At 36.9% G+C, this 19,434-nt stretch overlaps 1 protein-coding gene across 1 annotated transcript; it reads right to left on the reverse strand.

Moving 5' to 3' along the window:
* Window positions 1–1,664: 1,664 nt before the first annotated feature.
* Window positions 1,665–12,299, reverse strand: LOC145994862 (lipid storage droplets surface-binding protein 2-like). Its single transcript, XM_083131265.1, has 8 exons — window positions 12,150–12,299; window positions 10,657–10,788; window positions 7,877–8,062; window positions 6,980–7,223; window positions 5,614–5,792; window positions 4,128–4,385; window positions 3,103–3,213; window positions 1,665–2,048 (listed from the first exon to the last, which is right to left on the reverse strand). Exons 2-8 carry the CDS (start codon window positions 10,771–10,773, stop codon window positions 1,800–1,802), a joined length of 1,344 nt encoding a protein of 447 aa, XP_082987391.1. The 5' UTR covers window positions 10,774–10,788; window positions 12,150–12,299; the 3' UTR covers window positions 1,665–1,799.
* Between the last annotated feature and the right edge of the window lie 7,135 nt (window positions 12,300–19,434).

Genomic DNA, 19,434 nt, shown 5'->3' on the forward strand with positions numbered 1-19,434 from the left:
CCATTATTTTGACTGATCTTTTCATTTTTACGAGCATTGGTCAACAGAAATAATAATACTTATTATTTTGCAGTTCAATTTTTAATCTCAAAATAAAAACAAAGGATCCCACTTCAGAATAAATATACTTTTTCAATTCCAACACCACAGTATGGTGAGATGGCTCACATTTTGAAATCAACATACAGTTTCAAATTATTTAGTATTCCATTGTTTTTTACCTTGCATTATTTTCCCATTCAGTTAATAGTACCTGAGAGGATGAATGACTACCTGAGCAGACCTCCCTATGGCAGAGTGGTTAGCACAGCATGCTCAGACACTAGGGGTCCTGGGCAGGATGAGAGTCTCTCTTCGTCAATTTCATCACATCACCACTTATCCTCAGGACTAGCCAGAAGTGGCAGAAAAGTAATGATACTAAATAACAAAAATCAAACCTTGATGAAATTGATGATAAACCCATGACTTACCCAAGTTCAAACTGGAGACTTCTGGCTGGCTTCATAGTACATCATGATTACTACTTCACCATTGGGGATGGCTGGATGATACAACATGGATGGTTTTCCTAGGTAGGTAGCCTTCTACACACAAAAGCCAACATTATAATCGAAGGATATAAATACTTGTTGGCAGGGATTGAGAATTCCCCTTCCAGTTTAGAAATTTTAAACCTTTGAGGGGATGCCAATAACTAGGGTACAGATTTTTTTTCTATTACAACATAGGCTTTAACGTTTTATATTCTTTGGAGCCTGATAAGTTTTATAGTGCCTATTTTTCATGTGCCTAAAGGTGCTGTTTTTTATATTTTCAGTTTACTTCCACCTTCTTTCAATCTTTGGCTCTCTCCACAGCATATTGTAGATGACAATATCTTGTTTTGTGAGGATTTCTTCAGTTCCATGTAACAAATGTTCAATATCATTGCAGTTATCCAAAGCAATGGACCATTTACACAAGGCCAATTGTGAAGACATTCCACTAAGCCAATCCAACATTGGCATCATGTGAATAGAGGCAATTCATGTGAATGGAATGTCTCCAGCCATTGTCTCAAGCCACGCCACTAAATTACAATGGTTTCCAAGTTTTCGGCGCCAGTAGTTATTGGATTGGCTTAGTGGAATGTCTTCACAATTGGCCTCGTGTAAATGGTCCACAAGAAAGTGATGCAAAAAGTCTGCAAGTGTATGGGGTAAAAGACAATTGTACAGGTCAGGCATGTAGCCAGTGGAAGGGCTCTGGGAATCCTACAAATATATCTAATTTATATAATGTATAGTGGTAAGTAATTTTACTTCCTTAGCAAGATTAAAAATATCTTATAATAAGTTGTAATATAATGAGAAATTAATCTTCAGGGCTTCTACTCCCCGCTTTTCGCTGATTAAGAGGTCAGCCTGTAAAAGGGTAGTTTTCTATTGTGCAATGAAACCACTCATTACATTACATAGGACTATTGTCTGATAGGCCTACTTTTTTTTTTCCAGACCACTTCACAATTTTGGTTATGGACCTTTCACATGGTAGGTATATTATACACTCAAGACCCTGCACCTAGGAATCGGCTGTATCGCAGACTGTTGTTAAGTTTAAAATATGCAATTAGGACAAAGTACATTTTACATTTTAAAAAAAATAATAAACATGAAATATTTTGACAAGTTTAATATAGAAATTGTGAAAATATTACATTCCAGAGCATTTTTAAATACATTTATACTTGCACAAATACTATGTAAAAATTAAATTGCATATAAATATTCAAATTTAAAAAAAAATCATAATACAATTCAGACATCTTTCTTGGACACTTTTTCAGAATCTATCTCCTTGGGAATAGTTTCTGAACTGCTCTCTTGACTTGCAACTGGTAAATCGGGAGAAACCTCTTTCTTCGGTTCTGTAGTAATTTTAGCCTTTTTAACCTTTGGAACAGCAGGTTCATTTGCTATAGCACACTGTACAGGTGTCTTGTGCGTTTTATTTTCACTTGAAGGATCAGGTTCCACCCATGCATTTGCTTTAGCCACTAGAGTTTCCTGAAAGATAATAAACTATTATTGCATTTCTTCATAATTTTACTATATATATGAAGATTTTAAAATATTAACTGTTCAATGAAAATCTCAAATCCAACTCCATATGAATAACAAAGCTGACAAATGAAATGTCAATGTACTTTATGAAAAAAAGTAATTCAGATGTACTACGTGAAATTTCCTTATTTAATGTAGATCGATACAGTGCAAAAATGGAAATAAATTCAAGCTACAGGCTTGCGGCTCAAATCATTTGGAAACCGCAATTAAACATGTTTTTAACATGCTGGTATATGTGTGTAATTATATATATATACTGTATATATATATAAGCTATAGGCTTTTTCCTCTAGTACTGTCCAATGTTTAGTGCAGAACAGCATCACCACAGATATAGAGATGGGTGGCAGTGGGACCACGTGTCTAAAAATTTTCACTTTGAGTAATGAATATGTGAGCATAGCAGGAAACCTATAACTCCAAATGAAGGTCTGTTTTCTGAGGAGGCAACAATATTATGGGAAAATTATGTCTTGTTTGCTACCTCTCCCCCTGGGAAAAAATCTTATTTGTCCCTCCCTGGGGGAAAAAATATGTGGCCACCCATGAACTTTACCAATGAAACTACAGAAAATGTTGACATTAAATTAGAGTGCACCATTATTCGGATATTCTCCATTTATAAAGCTACTTGAAAAACGTTTAGACCTTTTTAATATTGTTATAAATAAAGTTAAAGCAGTATGACAAAGTAAGTATATTTGTACGTCAATTTTATTAATTTCACAAGACCAAACCTGGTCCGAGTATTGTCCATCAAATGCTAATGAAATTATTATTGCATTTTTTTCTGAAAAGTTGAAAAGGTTTGTGTGAAAGGAAATTGCTCTGCATGTTTACAAAACTTCTGTACAGTATATGAACAATTTTATTGACAAAAGCAAGAAAATAGAGATCTCAAAAAAATCATCTGATTACATTCTTCATTTTTTAAAAAGTATGTATGTTATATTTGCCAAGTTAACTGAAACTTAAAAATACAAACATTACTTACCAGACACTGTACTGCAAAACTATTAACATCTTTCACAATTGATTGTATTCTGGACGCCTGGTTCTTCAATTGGAAAACCAAGGTTTCAGACAGTTCCTGGTAGTTTGAGCCCTAGAAGACAATACAAATTACAATTAAGAACACAAGTAACTATTTTTTGAAGAAGGTATACTGATGAAAGTGAAGAACTACATCTTTAGCTTTTCATTATAAATTTAAGAAAGCACGTTAAGACTAAATATTGCAGAAAAAAAAATTAACTTTCCTCAAAGTGGATCTCAAAATCAAACTTATTGCTATTCAAACCGGAGACAAATTCTTACTAAAACCAGATCCTGATGACTGCCGTAAGTAGCCCAAAACTTAGTTTGAATGAAAATTAAGTTGCATTTAAATTGAAGTTAAACAGCTCCCATAGGTATCACCAAATTACATGTTATTTGGGTGGCAAACAATTCACAAATATACAAAGATACGAATGATATCTGACAATATAATAAGTATTAACTCTGTGCTTGAGTGGGGGGAAGATGTAAGGAGATGGTATCCCCCCCCCCCCCCAAATCTAGGAAAAATTACACAAAACTCCCCAATTGTAATATTGTTCATGTTAAAGCATAGGAGCATTCCCCTTCCAGCTAGCTTTAAGGCTCAAGCAAACATCCACCCCACCTAACAATTTCCACTTCAAGCACTGGATGAACTGATCAACCATTGAATCCAATGAACCTCTCGCAGGCTGGTATAATTGATGCCAGGTGCTGGTAACAGAATGCAGCCAGACAGTTGAGAAAATGGCATAGATTTCATGAATTTCAATGATCCATCCACCTTCTATATTATCAAGACTATTTTGGCATCTATAAAAAACTAAATTTAGAAATGTGTACGCATATTTAAAACCAATAAACTAATATGCAAATTATCAGCACGTACTGGTAGTTTCAATTATTTTCCCCATTACTGGAAAATCAATCCTGCAAGTTTACCCAATGAAACCATACAAAGTCTATAATCACATTTACCTTCAGACTTGTGTACAAGTTCCTTGCATATTCTGCTGCAACATCTATTTGAGATTTCAAATGTGATGGGAGCATGTTGAGGTTACTCTGAGCTTGGTTGCAAAAGTTGAGAACGCCTTTAGTAAGCTTCCTTGCAACAAAGAGCGACTTCTGTTCCAGTGTTGCGGCTTCTTCATTTCCCTCTTCCTTGTTCAGCTCCACCCACAGGGCACTCACCTTGTCGGAGAGCAACTTAGGATCTACATTGAACTTTGCCAACTGCAAGATACATGCAAAATTTTTAAGAATAGGTATCGACTGAGTATAAGAATGATATGTAGTAGTTCTTGTATTTATATAATTCTGATCTTATAAAGCATTAGTATAAATGTTCAACCTTCTACATGCATTAATTTGAACCTTTAGTGGACAGTCAGAATAGAGGTTTTCAAGCTGCTCTAGCTTTTCAAATATACCGTGCTATCACAAAAAATATGTAGAAGAAAAGATATTTACTGTAGACACCCAGGGTTGTTTTTTTTTTCCCTTGTGGGAAGGCTTTGAAGTGGTCAAAAGGGTGGATGAACACTTTAAAATTTAAAAAAAATGTATTTGAAGTAACATTTTCTCAGACTAGTCTCTTGCAGTGCATAAATTCACATAACTAGGTTATGTAGTGCATTGCTACACCAATAGCCTGCTTAGAAATAGCTGGCAATCCTACTTTTGTTACTGCATATTACATTAAATTTGTTCATGATAAACTATGGGACAATTTGAACTATACTTAGAACTACTATTTTGAAATTTTCCTATTCACATCAATTTAATGTGTGTCTCAGGAGCTCCCCAAAAAGAATTTCTTGAGTAAATTATGCTTTACCTTTATCTAATTACACTTGTGTCAAGATTGAATTCAACATTGCACTGTGAAAACCCTAGTAATTCCATCCAAAATAAAGCAAACTTCAACTTGGATGAACAGTTATCATTCTAAGATATCTTAAACCATCTCCGTGAATTTGAGAAGCTAAGACTAAAATACACAGACTAATGAAACTAGATTTTCAATGTCATTTCATTTCATACATATATCAACAAAAAAAATAAAAAAATACCATCTATAGTTTCAGAGAAATGAGAATTTGCTTTCAAGTACTGTTACAGATTTGATGCAGCCATTTGGTGAGGTTAAATCAGATTAGATTCCTCTTCTACACTGTTCCCAATACTCTTAATTTTAATTTGTATTTGTTGTAGGCTTGGATGCAAAATAAATATAAGTTCTAATTTTGGCCAGCACTTCTCAGTTCCTGAAAGTTTATCATGCCCATCTTTCATTTGGACTGAATAAATACAGTACAAGTTTCACTTTCTATACACTGCACACATGGGTTTGTCAAAAGGGGAAGATTAACTACAAGAAAAGGAACAGTGATGGAAATTTTTAGTTTCTTATTGACATAACTTCGAAAAATTTAGAGGGGATGAGGGTAATGTTACTTACAATGTCCATTACACTTGTAAGTGAAGAGATTGTCTCATCACTTTGCTTCTTTAGTCCCCTCATCTGGAGAGTTAATGCTGCGTAGACTCTGCGTCTGATCTTGTTTGACAACTTCCCAACCACTTCAACTGTATGAGCCACTTGATCACTTTCCACAGGTTTTTTAACACTTTCTTCCTCTGCAAAGAAATAAATTTTCAACAACTGAATAAATATAATTCACACAATATAACAGGTGGTGTTTAATGAACTAAGAAAATTCTTATCTGTACTTAAATGATCAAACTGATGACATTACATGCCCTGCATATACTGAAATTTGTTGCGCACAATGGAAATTCAAGATTCGAGTAAGATAATTTAAAGAATTATTCATTACCATGTTCATTGAATTTTATGCAAGGTGAGAGATTGGAATTGAAATTAACATGAGAAATTGACTAAAAATTAATAAAATACTGGACAATTTGCAAACATGCAATTTTTTAAAGAATTTTCAGTTCAGAACAGTTGAATACTTTATTTTACATGTAAAAAGTTGCAAACTAAAAAATACCAAAATTGGTAAGGCATTGAGGGTTAGGTGGCAGAGCAAGCCCTTGGCTGAACCTCGCTCACTTAATAAATAAAAATTATTATTGATGTCTACAGTAAGACAAAGTCAACGAAGTATTAATTATTAAAAGGGCTAGTGTTCATCAACATGCACAAAATATGAATACAGGATGTATTTGAAGATTCAAAGTTAAATTCTTAAATATACATTTAATGATTTGTTTGGTGAGATTTAAGCTTACTTCCTCCTTGCCCTCATCTCCTGAAAGAGCACTTGAGGTGAAGATTTTTTTTAAAAAAAAAAAATGCCATGTGATATCTTCATTGCACATTTCTATTCTCTGGCTACTGTAAGAATGAAGTCAAGGATGTGGCTTTTGAGAAACCATTCAAAAATACTGAACATGTTTGACTTTATTAAGAGCTGTACTGACTGTGAGCAATATATCCATGAGCACAGTAACACCAGAAATAACACATAGAAAAAAAACTTTTCAAGTGGTTTTGTTTACATTAACTTAAGGGTAAGGGGGGAAAAGAAGGAATGTCACAAAAATGCTTTTTCGAGAAAACTGCACTTTAATGTTGGGACATTACTTGATCTTTACCAGTTCGCCAATCTTTTTGCCACTTTTTCCATGGACATTTCGACATCTCAGCATGTATGGAATACTCCGTCAAATAGTACCCAGAACCACCAACAGAACGAGCACAGCACCCGAAAAAGTGCAAAAATGGACATTCCTTCATTTTCCCACTTACCCTTCTGCACTCTATGCAGAATAGTTTGGTTAAAAGATCATCACTATACCTTGAGGTTGTTGAGCATCATCATCCTTGCTAGGAGGCAAATAGTAATCAAGAAACTGGTGGGCAATGAAGGCTGTTGCATCCAAAGTGCTCACTGCCATCTGTCCATATTCTGTAGACAAATATTCATTTGCTTTGTTCCAGCCGTAATCCCTTGCTGCAATGACCTTCTCTGTACTCAGTTGTCTCACTACACTAAACTTCTCTATGGTCGGTTGTATGGTTGATTTGGCAACATCATAAATCTGAAAGTAACAAGCAATATAAAATTAGTTCTCATTTATCTTCAGAATTTATTTTGCATGATACTAGAAACACCTATTAAGTATACAAATAGATTCCCAGTTTTGTCCATAGTATGGATTCATTCCTGCTTAAGATCGTTTGACAAGTTTATACAAGAAAATTATAATGGAGAAAGTGTGTAGCCCAGCATTTATTCACATACTCCAAAACAGCCCATAAAATGAGGCCACAAAATTGCTAATTTCTACTAAATTTATGTTTGCACAAGCTTACACTACTCCCAGAGTGAAAATTATACATAAAGTAATATATTTTTTTAAAATCTGTTCAAAATATTACAATTTTATCTTTGTAAAATGTTAATCATGATGCAAGTAATTTATGTAGTGTGAATGATTACAAATAAATTTACAAAAAAAGTGAGGCACAGAATTCAAGACAATATGAAACACATCCTTGCATATTTTCCACCCCAAGGTATACTCAAAAGCATGCTAATATTTTTGCATCAATTATACAAGAGCCACTTTGGGTTCATATCTAAAAAACGTCAACTACAATTTAGAAAAGCAAAATTAACAAGTACAATACTTGGAACAGTATTCACTATATATGCACAACAATCACCGAATGAATGAATTCACCACCGTACCTCATTTGGCTGCTGTTTTACAAGAGGAACCTTATCTTCAACAGCAGTTATTCCTTTACACAAAACTCCATCAACAGCACGGATTGGCTGTTCCAGTTTCTGAGCAATGGGCGCAGCCTGTTGCAAGGCTTTCTCAAGTGTGGACTCAGCAGTGCTCAATGTCCAACCAACCATTTTGTTCGAAAGCTGAAAAACAAAATTTCACACTGAGTAAACATAACAATATGCAATATCTCAGGGTTACTACTAATTTTTTTTAACTAAATTTCATGACTTTTTCAAGTTTGTGCAAATAACTTCCCAGTTCATTCTTAATGCTTTAACGTGCTAATATATAGATGTTCAAGTCTTCAGCTTTACATGCTAATAAGATTAAGGAAGTTTATTAAATATGGTTGAGAATTAAGAAAAAACATTTTCGGCTTCCAATCCTAACAAGCAAAAACCATTTGATTTCCCTGATTTTTCCAAGTTTTTGAATGTTTTTTTAAAATTTCCTGGACTCTCCATGCCCTTTTTACATCTAAGCTAACTTCTTCCAGATTTTGTATGATTTCCAGGTCAGTGGGAACCCTGAATGCTGCAAAAATCTGGGTCAAACTGTAGTCATACCATTACAGATATTTGAACAAGTTACAGTACTTTAAAGTGGTCATCATGGAAAGAAGTACTTTCAACGTGAAATAAAAAATAAGAAAATTATTAAAATTTCTTAATTACATACCTTTCAGTCAACAATATTGATAATGAACACTTTTCATGATCTTGCCTCTACTATGGATTTTCTTTCTTTTTAAAACTCTATAGCCTATATACCAAACCTTCATAATTTTCATAAATATCTCGCAGCCTAGAAATAAGAAGCCATCAACAGTGCTTCTTTCTATATCCAAGCATAACATAATTATTTTATAACTAGAATATTATACTCTAATAACAATGCTTTTGACAGAATACATTCATAACCAACAGGGGCGGCCGCTCATAAGGACGATACGGACGCCGCACTGCCGTGTGTAATCACAAGTGAACAAACATTACTTTAACATTTATATATTATCTTTTACATTGACTGAATTACAAATATTCCGTTGCTTATAGATCGTTGGTTAGTCGGTTCTGTATTCATTCTTCCGCGACAATTGCGAAGTTTGCAGGCCACCGTGCGGGGGAATACGCAACTTCGAGAGAAATCTGGCGGGGCGCCGTCCTCCCACCTTACGAGACGTAGAGCATTCTCAGGCGCGGCCACGAGGGGTAAGAGGCGAGGGAACTGGCGGAATAACACGCGCGGGATCTGTGGCTGGGAGGACGGAGGGTTTGTCGTCCGAAACCAACCCCCTAGGCGAAACTGGCCCTCTCTCCGGAGAACGGTAAACAATGAAGAGTTGCCAGAAGCAATGAAGTTAACACAAGAAGGAAAATTACCAACCGTCGAAAGAACTCATTCTGTATTCCATAGAGCAATAAATAATGCAATTTCCAATGAGGAAAGAAAATATCTGTAACTGAAAAAGTACAGACAGGTGCTTGACATTTGTTATTTACCGTTGCTTTCTGCTACTTTTCGGTAATCACGACGATGAGGATAAGTGATAATTAAATGATGGAAGGGCACTCACAAAGAACACCCATGTCCAGGCCGGGATTCGAACCCAGGATCCATGGCTTTGCAATGCTGTATGCTAGCCACAGAAGTCGGCTACAGCTTCGTGTTACTCACAAAATTAGATTTAATTACATGTTTTAATTAGCACGTTTTGAAAAAACCCTGATAGTGTGACAAAGTTTCACAATTTCTTTTCAAGCCGGCTGTTAAATAAATTAGAAACTAGTCATCTAAACTCACCAAGAGCTGCTACAGGAACCTGTGTACTACGAATTTCTGAAAATTTGGCAAAATTGTCTGGCAACCCCGAGACTGCATGGGAAGACGATAGATAGATAGCATTGACACTTGTTGCAAAGAGAATACTCGATTCTCTTTGCTTGTTGTTTCTTCGTTTTCCATGCAAAAGTGAAGCTTTTTCGGTAGTGTGCTGTAGTTGTGCGTTTGTTGCGATGAGCTATGTGGAGAACTTGTTGGTGCGAAGTTTTTCTACCAGAAGTCTAGATGAATAAAATAAACATAAAAAACCTAGGCCGGCCTAGACCGAATTTGAATCTAGAACAAGCATGTCTGAAGAAGATTTCTGGTAAGTTTGAAGTTTTTACTGTAGAGCTTGAGCTTCTGGTAACGCAGATATCACCTTTCCAGTGAGATATTTACTTTGCTGCCCTATTTCATATATCAATTAGTCATGGACAGGAAACGTTTTTCGTGTAACATTTTTACTAGAAATTTTCACGTTCAATGCACGTAAATATTCATCATTGTGCTTATCAATTTTCCCCTCTGTTAAGTTAAAAAACAAACAACTAAATCTGTTAAAACTCTATTTCTTCTTCCATCTTTCGTAATCTTTGCATTACTGTTAAATAATTATTAATTTATCATAATATGTGCAAACGTGCAAAACATGATATTCGGTAAAGACGAATCTATCAATTTCTTATCATGTTGGCTGTTATATACGAAATTAATCAATTAGACTCACATTACAAGTAGAGCAAATTTGTGAGCTGTCGCCCCTCCACTTTGGTTCACCACGAGCCGCCACTGATAACCAATCTTGCATCACCGGAAGTAAAGTCTTTTGGATAAAATAATATTTGGAGGTGGTATGGAAGAAAGTTTCATATATGTAAACAAATAACTGAACTGAGTTAAGATACCATACCTTGACTTTCTCATACAAATCAGTTGTCTGGTTCCACACATGTTCAACTACAGGCAATTTGGTAATCATATCCACACTCTCCAAGTGTGGGATTTCAACTTTTGCTGCTTCAGGCATTTTTCAATGTTTAATCTGAAAAGAAAAATGAACAATAAATTCACAAACTAACCAACAAGTAATTGAACCAATCAACATGCACTGTAATTAAACCAAACTTAGCAAGGTACCTTTGTGTTAACTTTTTTTACATACATAATTTTAAAACTACACTATTACTGTGCATTTGATACAAAATAAACACTGCCTTACTCTGAAAGTATTCATTTCCAAGCACTTCAATTGGAATCCAGTTATATGTAATTATCACTTGAAATTCACCCTCTGGGGGCAGGGGAGGGTTTAGCTCTCCCCTCTAGATGCCTATGATTGATGTAGATAGATAGATATAGTCTTTTTTCTTTAGCATGCGTGTTTGGCAGTTTCAGGCTGTTGACAGTTTACAACACTATGTATTACGAGTATTTGGAGGTATTAGAAATTTTCAAAGATGCCTCTAGCTTTGTATTAAATCTCGTGAAAATATGAAACATTGTGTCTTTAGCAGGTGGTATTTGACAATACTAGTCGGCAACACTGTTTTTGGATCCAGTAATCAATTTTAGCACCAGAGATGATTACCTGCGATTAATTTATCAAATCATGTAAGTAATTTTCCAGATTTTAATAAGTGATGCAAGCTGCTGAAAGGTACTCAACAGTGGGGATGTTTAAATATTAACAGATGGTAAAATATCCATTGCAGTTTTCATTCACTTTTACACAATAAATGGCAACCACAACCAGCGTCAGGGCATTTACATTCCTTACAAACAGAAGAGTGATAGTTGAAAATAATTATATATGTATCCTACTGAACGTGTTTAGTATTTGCAGGTAATTCCTCTCTTCTACATTACTTTCGTAGTTTGTTACAAAAAAAAAAGTTAATAACAAACGCCCGTATTTCCGAGAAGGTTCACTCTCTTATCGTGGTCAATTTTAACTTTGAAACAATTAGGCTTGTAACCAAACGCGTATACGTTACAGTTGTCATTGGATTAAAAAAAAAAAAAAAAAAAAATCAGCACGTTTCTAGTGTTTTCCAACCTTCCCAGAAAATTCTAATATGCTGCATCATGGTTCACAGAATTACAAGCTTTGACCTTGGCGTTTAATTTAATCAACTCAGCACTTCACACAAAATTAGTTTCCAGTTGTGAAAAACAAAGCATATCTAAATGCATACAGAATTATTCTAATTTTCTCCCTGTGTAGCTACATTCAAATAATCACTTATAAATTTTCTGCTGCTAGAGTGCTAACGGGTGTGTTGCAAAAGGCCGTACTTTCGCCAGGAAGAAGACCGACGGAAACAAGACTTAAAAAAGCGACTAAATGTGATCTATGTGAACTATTGCAGTCAGTGTACATATATGAAGGTGTTTCAATCATACCTTGCTTTCGCTACGAACTATGATGCACTTCCAACAATTACGAACTGAATAACCCAGTCTGCTACAGGCAGCTCTTATAGAAGGAAGTAACAAGTGGTTGAAGTATCACGTGAACGATGACGTTGTTGTTATCAGCTGACTATTGCGTGATGTTCCGGCTTAAGTTGTTGTTGGGATTAGCTGGTAACAGTGTTGCCTCCTGCAAGATAAATTTTCTGCAAGTATTTCACGTACGTGTTCACAACTTCTTTGCCACAAAATGTTAAGTGGGTGTTCCGTGTATGTTTAAATTAAGCTATCATCAAACTTTCTTAAAATTAAACTGGCTCTAATGCGTTGAGTAGCTTACCCACACTGATATTACTGCCATTCGTGCCTTTTTTTAATTGATCGATTGGTTTGTTTTATTTTACTTCGCTTTTCTGCCACTTTTTGGTTAATCGCGAAGATGGGGATGAATGGCGATAATATGAAATGGATGAAGAAGGGACAGCAAAAACAAACATGGACAGAGCACAACACAAGCCACACAGCACAGAGGATTATACTGCCTGTGTGTCCAGACGCCAGATCTTTGTTAGTCAGCAAAATGCAGTCCAGGCTGTTCTACATGGAAAAGAGGTTGAAATTTGACTGCCATATCGGGTTACCCCTTTCCCTTACACAGGCACGTGTCCAAGGGAGGGGCTCCAGCCCCCCCGATAATTTTCGGTTTACACTAGATAAAATTAGTTTTTTTTTGTTTGTTGTGTGTGGAATAAAATAACGTGACGAAAATTTCAGGAGAGAAATCATTATATAGGCAAGACAGATTGTTCTATAACCCTGTTGTTGATAATAGCACGTATCCAAGGTGGGGATCAGGGGGTCGAGCCCCCCGCAGGATATCTCTACAGTTTGCACTGGATAAATTAGTTTTTTGGCTTCTTGAATAATGTGACCATAATTTAAGGAGAGTAATTATCGAGGCAAGACAGATAATGTTCTACAACCCTTTTATTAATAATATTGCACATAAACTTTTCTTGCGCTTTCGTTGTTGTCGCAGCGAGCGCGATCATTGCGTAAAGATTTGTCATCATTTGGAAGATGCACAAAAAGCTAGTGCCACGAGTAGGACGATTCGTTGCATTATTTATTCTCTGGAAAGCGCTAGACGCAACGTTCTTGAATAGGATGTAGAGTCGAACTACTGATGATATTAACGAAATGTTTTATCTGCGAAACATTCTAGAATATAATGAAGATATAAGTACCTGGCTTCAATTTCCTGGTTGATCAGTACAACAGAATCGGTTAGTAATTCGAAAATGAAGAGAACTAGTGACACAATTTCCCGTAACCGAAGTCTACTTCTAGTTCCAGTTCGGGTCCAAAGTTGAAGACATTGACGACTGTAGAACTCTCGGAGCCGCAGTGTAGTGCTAGTTCGGGGCATGAGCCGAGTAGATCGAAGGTCTCTAAAGTGAATATTTCAGCAGTACCGGATATTGGAGCGGTTTATTAAAAATAAATAAGCTGCAGAGGTCAACTGTAAATTAAAATTTTGAGTGATGATTTATTTGTGCCCGGGCAAAATTTGATGTATGCAGTCCGAGACTTCCATGGGATAAAAATGACTTTTAAGCCAACTGGGTTCGACAACACTCGAACACTTAACTACCTCAAAGGAATAGCCGAAAAGCAAGAAAATGTTGCATATGTAGACATTTTAGGCGGAATTGTAGGCTCTACCAGGACCCGAACCGGGGTCTCTGGCATACCGTACCATTGCTCTACTGGCATACCCAGGTTTCTCGAAAGGGGAGGGGGTGTACGTATACTTTTTTCGATAGTCAGTCCTCATATTGCCATTTTTTTCTGCCTTTGATGTTTCTATTTTTAGGAATACTGGGCCAAAGGGGGGTTAGGAGACCCACCAACACTCCCTTGGGCACGCGACTGGAGATAAATGAGTGAGCATTTTATCATATAGGGAGACGAAACTTTAGATATATTGGGAACGGAAGTGTGTTCACTGTCCATTATTTATTTCGCGATCCAGCTGTGTTCGAGAAGACTTCCTTTGTTTTGTGCCGATATATGAAAAGACTGCTGAAGCTGTGACAGACAATTTTGAAGACTTGCGAGTGCTTAGGCCGGAATGTGAATAGACATGGGAGGCCAAGACACAGCACTAGTGTTCAGGCTCGAATCAAAGAGAAAATCTCAGAGAGCTGTCTGCGTCCACTTCACAGCCCACAGTTTGAATCTCGCGCTGTCGAGTGGATTGTCCATCCCATGCGTGTGTAACAGCTTCATAAAACACTCAAAAACACCATAGATGTTTTGATGTCTGATGAGAAGAAACGGACAAATGCGTTCTAATAAAAATGGCAGCCTTAAACGGTGGCTACTATTTAGGGGACAGTTGCTCCCATTTGTTTGCCTCTGCACTATGGCCTCTTAATGCTAGGCCTTGTCTACCAAGAGAAAGTAAGCTTTTGTTGCCCCCCCCCCCATTTTGGCACGAAATGGCCTTAATCATACACTTGTGAGGTTCTATCTATACCCCTTAAAAACATGTTGTTCAGCATCCACCGAAAGGAATTTCTGGATACGTGCTTGCCTGATTAGCCTGTATCAATCTTACTTTTGTGGTCTTATTTCCTTAAGGTCTCCCCGATGGACAAATGATGATATGATGAAATTGATGAAGGGACAAACCCGGGACTCCTGGCGTCGTAGCATGCTGCGCTAACCACTACGCCACGTAGGTCGGCGGATTGGAATACTTAATAAAATGAAAATGGTATGGACTTAATTTCTTGTTTGTTCAGATTCTTGCGGCCTACCACTCCGGTCGAGTTATTCTTCCATTTCATCCAAATGCTGTTCTGGTAACTTTTACGAAGGCAACGTGTTATTTTCTCGTTCTCTCACCTCCCTGTCACGGCCAACGATCAAATTTGTTTTCGATATTGTAACTTTTTGTGACAGCTAGTTAGCAACACTGATAGGAAGTTTCAGTGTATTCATCGCGACTCTTCCGATCTTCCATGGATCTTTGTTTTGCGCTGACTGAGGAAAGGGAGGGGGTAATAAGAACAGTCGGATAGATTACGTCAATGCGAAGGAACTTCAGAAAAAATACGAGATCTCACGCTACGTGGCCATTTCTTTTCTGACGTAATATTCAACTAGGTGAGAGACACGTCCTGAAACAAGTGTTCGTGGTAAAATTGCAAACTCACTGTGGTATATTTACTCTGATGGCCACAGTTCAATCCTAATGCCCATCCAGTGACCTGCCCAGGATATTCGTACAATTCTTCTATTCTATTTCCACCGTGGCCTGCATTTCACGTTCTTTTTTAGTAGGACAGCTGAACCAGTGACGTGCCCGAAGGGGGGGAGGTTGATGGGGGTTATAACCCCCCCTTTGTCCAGTATTCCAAAAAAAGAACGTCAAAGGTAGGAAAATATGACAAAATGAGGGCTGACTACCAAGAAAAAGTATACATAACCCTTCCCTTTCAAAAATCCTGGGCACGCCACTGAGCTGGACCAAAAGGGGGACAGCGTTGACCGGGGTTATGACCAGAGTTGGCCCGGGTGGAAAATACTGTAGAATTAACGTGTTAAAATTTTAAACATAAAATTAGATAAACCATAACAAACATTCAATGTTCTGACAGGCTACTGTATGAAATGAAGATGTCATTCCATTAGAATATTTTTTATAAATTTAGAACTTTGGATATAGTTATTTATCTAGAATTTCCCACAGCGTAGGTTCGTTCTTAAGGAGGTGTAATGCTAAATTTTGAGCCAAAATGACCCTAAATTGGGCTTTTGTGAAAAATCTAAGGAATGTTGAGGAATTTTGGGGGGATGTTGGGGGTGTGGATAGATCACTGGCTGGGATGAGGAGGCAAATTACATTTAGCTGGAAAATTATAATTTATAGGGAGTGTCGCTGTAGGTTTAGTCCCGACTACCCTACTTTTAGACTGACCCCCCTTCCCCCCCCGAAGCTGCTAAAACGAACAATAAAGGAGTAAGTCATAAGAGTAAAGAATTGCTGATTTTTCCGTCCAAAGTTAAACTTCCTTGATGCCTAAAATTAATTGCCCTCCCAGACATGTCTAACTCTAAATAAATATTGAATAATCATAGCAGGTAACACACAAAAGTCATCTTCCCCCGCGGGATAAGGTTCTTAATCCGCACCCAAAGGTCTGTAATGTCGAAGAGAAAGAAAGAGACATAATAAGTTGTTTGTTTTTTATTTCGGGCAAAAAGGCTAATTCCAGTCCCATAAGATAAGCTGCAAAATTGCGGCAACTTACTGTATGGCGCCAACGCTACTTTCAATGTGAATTAGCAGGTCAGATAAACAATATACGCCCTAGCCACTATAAATTCTTCGATTCGTATGTGGTAGCTGGATGTTTTCCAAGGGACAAGAGATTTTGATAATTTGGTCATTTATATTATCTCTGATGAGAATTCCAAGCCGGACTTGAATGAAGATGTTGGCTAAATTAAATGGCTGTTAAGATTGTTACTAGGTTATTTTTAAAAACGAACAAAACAAGTTGAAACTTTCCAAGTGTTTGATTCTCCCATACTAAAACAAATAATCTATTTTTAGAGGAACTTCCTTGCATAGATTGGGCAAGTACGACAACTTTTGTAGCTGTCTACAATAGTTTACCATGAAGCAAACATATGGATCGTTGGAAGTGGAAAAATTGTAATTTTCTCCCCTTCTGGTGCAGCAGTAGTTTTGTTCCTACGTTGCTACACTAATCACGTGCAACGTACTCCAGTTGGACACCAGTCGTCAGAAAGTTACTCCGCTACTCCTTTAGTCGGGAACATGAGAATCTGCAAATCATCAGGGCTTGCTGGGTAGAAAAGAAAACACAACACTGTTTTCAAAGTTAAAACGCAGTTTTATAAACGCGTATATTTCATAATCACTTACCAGTACAACACTAGAACATTCACTACTAACGTTGGTATATTCCCTCACATAAAGCGAAAGTCAAAGAACATAATTAATTAATTGTTTACTTTCAACTTATCGGCAAGAAGAAAACTCGAAAAACCAAAATCTATACTTCAATTCTCTCCGTTTCCAAGTTCTTATTATTTTTCACCTTCAATTGTTTTTCAAACTCAGTCTGTCGTCAGGTGAGAAACATTCAGGTTAGTTCACTTCCTCGGCTGAGATTAGAAAGTGACGTCAACACGAACAGATTTTGACGTATTTATAAACATGTATAAAAGTTGCAACTACAACTGTATCAGTCTAAGTATAATTATCTGTGACAACTTGAACATTATTTGAAATAACAAACATTTTAAAAATCTTAACTTCTTATAAATATAAAATCTTAAACTCTCAGGTTCGTTACAATTGCCCCTCGTCCGGGGAAAATTTTTGAAGAAATTGTAATTTACAAGTTCTGAAAAATTTTTTTAGTACATAAAGAACATTGAAATATAGAGTTTATCTGCACAATTGAATGACTCAATCTTGGCTTCTCTTCATTTGACAACAGCTCAGAAGGAACGTAGTTTGTGGTATCCAAAACAGAATACAATCCAGGATAGTTAAACAACCAATAAACAGTGAATTCAGGCAATGATTGATTCCATGATGGTTTAATAGAACAGCAGGCTTCCTTATATCTAGTTTCTTCTCCAGAAATACTTTGTAGAAAACGGTTTAGGGTTCGATAAGCAATGAACTGGCGTTACCCCCACACCCCCTATACGCCTTCATGGCGTGGTGCTATGCACAGGGGAACACTTTACCTTCTTTTTTTATGAACTGAAACAGTACTTTCCTATAGCACTTCAAACTCAACACTCTTCTTGCTTCTGTGCTTCTAGAATAATGCCTTTAAATTCCACACCAGCAATATAATAACTCCTGCTTATAGGAATCTATCCAAATATTTACTATATGGACCTTTTCTGAGAGGTCTACGGATTTATACATCCCGATTCTATCCTCATTCTGGACTTTTCGGATGTACCGCACTAAATATATACCGTGCGTCCATTTCGATCTGCAGCCGAGAGATCGGGAGAAGCGTGGCGGGCGGCTCTGGCGGAGATGCCGACATTTGCGGCCTGTAATGCTCGCTTATTTTTACGGACATATCCAGACATTTATATAAATATTGCAAAACGAGCACTAACCTGGGTTACAATTCATCATCTGTAATTCATCCAAGTTCTGCAATTATATACACAAAAAAATACGCTTTAGAAGTGACGATAAGAGTCACAGATAATAAAACATTTTAATCATAGTTTTGACCAGCAACGTCCTGCTTACGTTTATATCCTTGAAAGAGTTTTGTGTCGATGGGGATCGTTTGGAGGTTTCGAATGTGCAACACTGTATCAAGATTACGCTGCCGACGAAACCATTAAAAGTCAATGGTTTTCGTGAGCTTCCTCGATGAAATTGGGGCAGCGTTAGAAAGTTATCCAAACAAACCTCTACGCCGTGTTTCACAGGAGATGGGAGTGTCAAAATCATCAGCACATACAGCCACTAAGCTACTAAAATTAAAACCATACTCTTATAACACAGGTTAGTGCTCGTTTTGCAATATTTATATAAATGTCTGCATATGTCCATAAAAATAAGCGGGCATTTCAGGCCGCAAATGTCGGCATCTCCGCCAGCGCCGCCCGCCACGCTTCTCCCGATCTCTCGGCTGCAGATCGAAATGGACGCACGGTATATATATATATATATATATATATATATATCTGGAGAATTCATCCTTCATTTGATCAGGAGTGGTAACAAACAACACATCAACTGCATTTTTCTTAATACTTATTTCTGCCTAGTGCAGTTTTTAGAAAAAGCATTTGCCAGAGGAAGTCAGAACCAAAACCTTCTTAAATGAATACTTTAGTGCTAAAATTCATGCCACTAATATCATGTTCTACTTGTCTACCACCTAGCACTATCTTCTTAAGGCTTCCGGAAAATCTATACCAGTTTTGTATTCGGAACCTTTTGCACTTGACTGCCAGAAAATACATTTTCGGTCAGCAAAAAGAATTTACGTATTATCCTTGCATTTTACGTCCCGTCGAGTTCACTTGCCTAAACGAAGAGGAGGCACTTAGAAAAGGTCGACGTTTGTTTGACATGATTGGGATCGCTGGTTGTGCAGAAACTCTCTGGTAGTCTTCACTGCTTCTTCCCGCTCTGAGGCAACGTCATGTCTTGGTGAGAAGGAACCACAATGGTCACCTCTACGTG

This window comes from Lepisma saccharinum, chromosome 11 (assembly GCF_977018435.1).
Source record: "Lepisma saccharinum chromosome 11, izLepSacc3.1, whole genome shotgun sequence".
Classification (NCBI taxonomy): Eukaryota; Metazoa; Arthropoda; class Insecta; order Zygentoma; family Lepismatidae; genus Lepisma; species Lepisma saccharinum.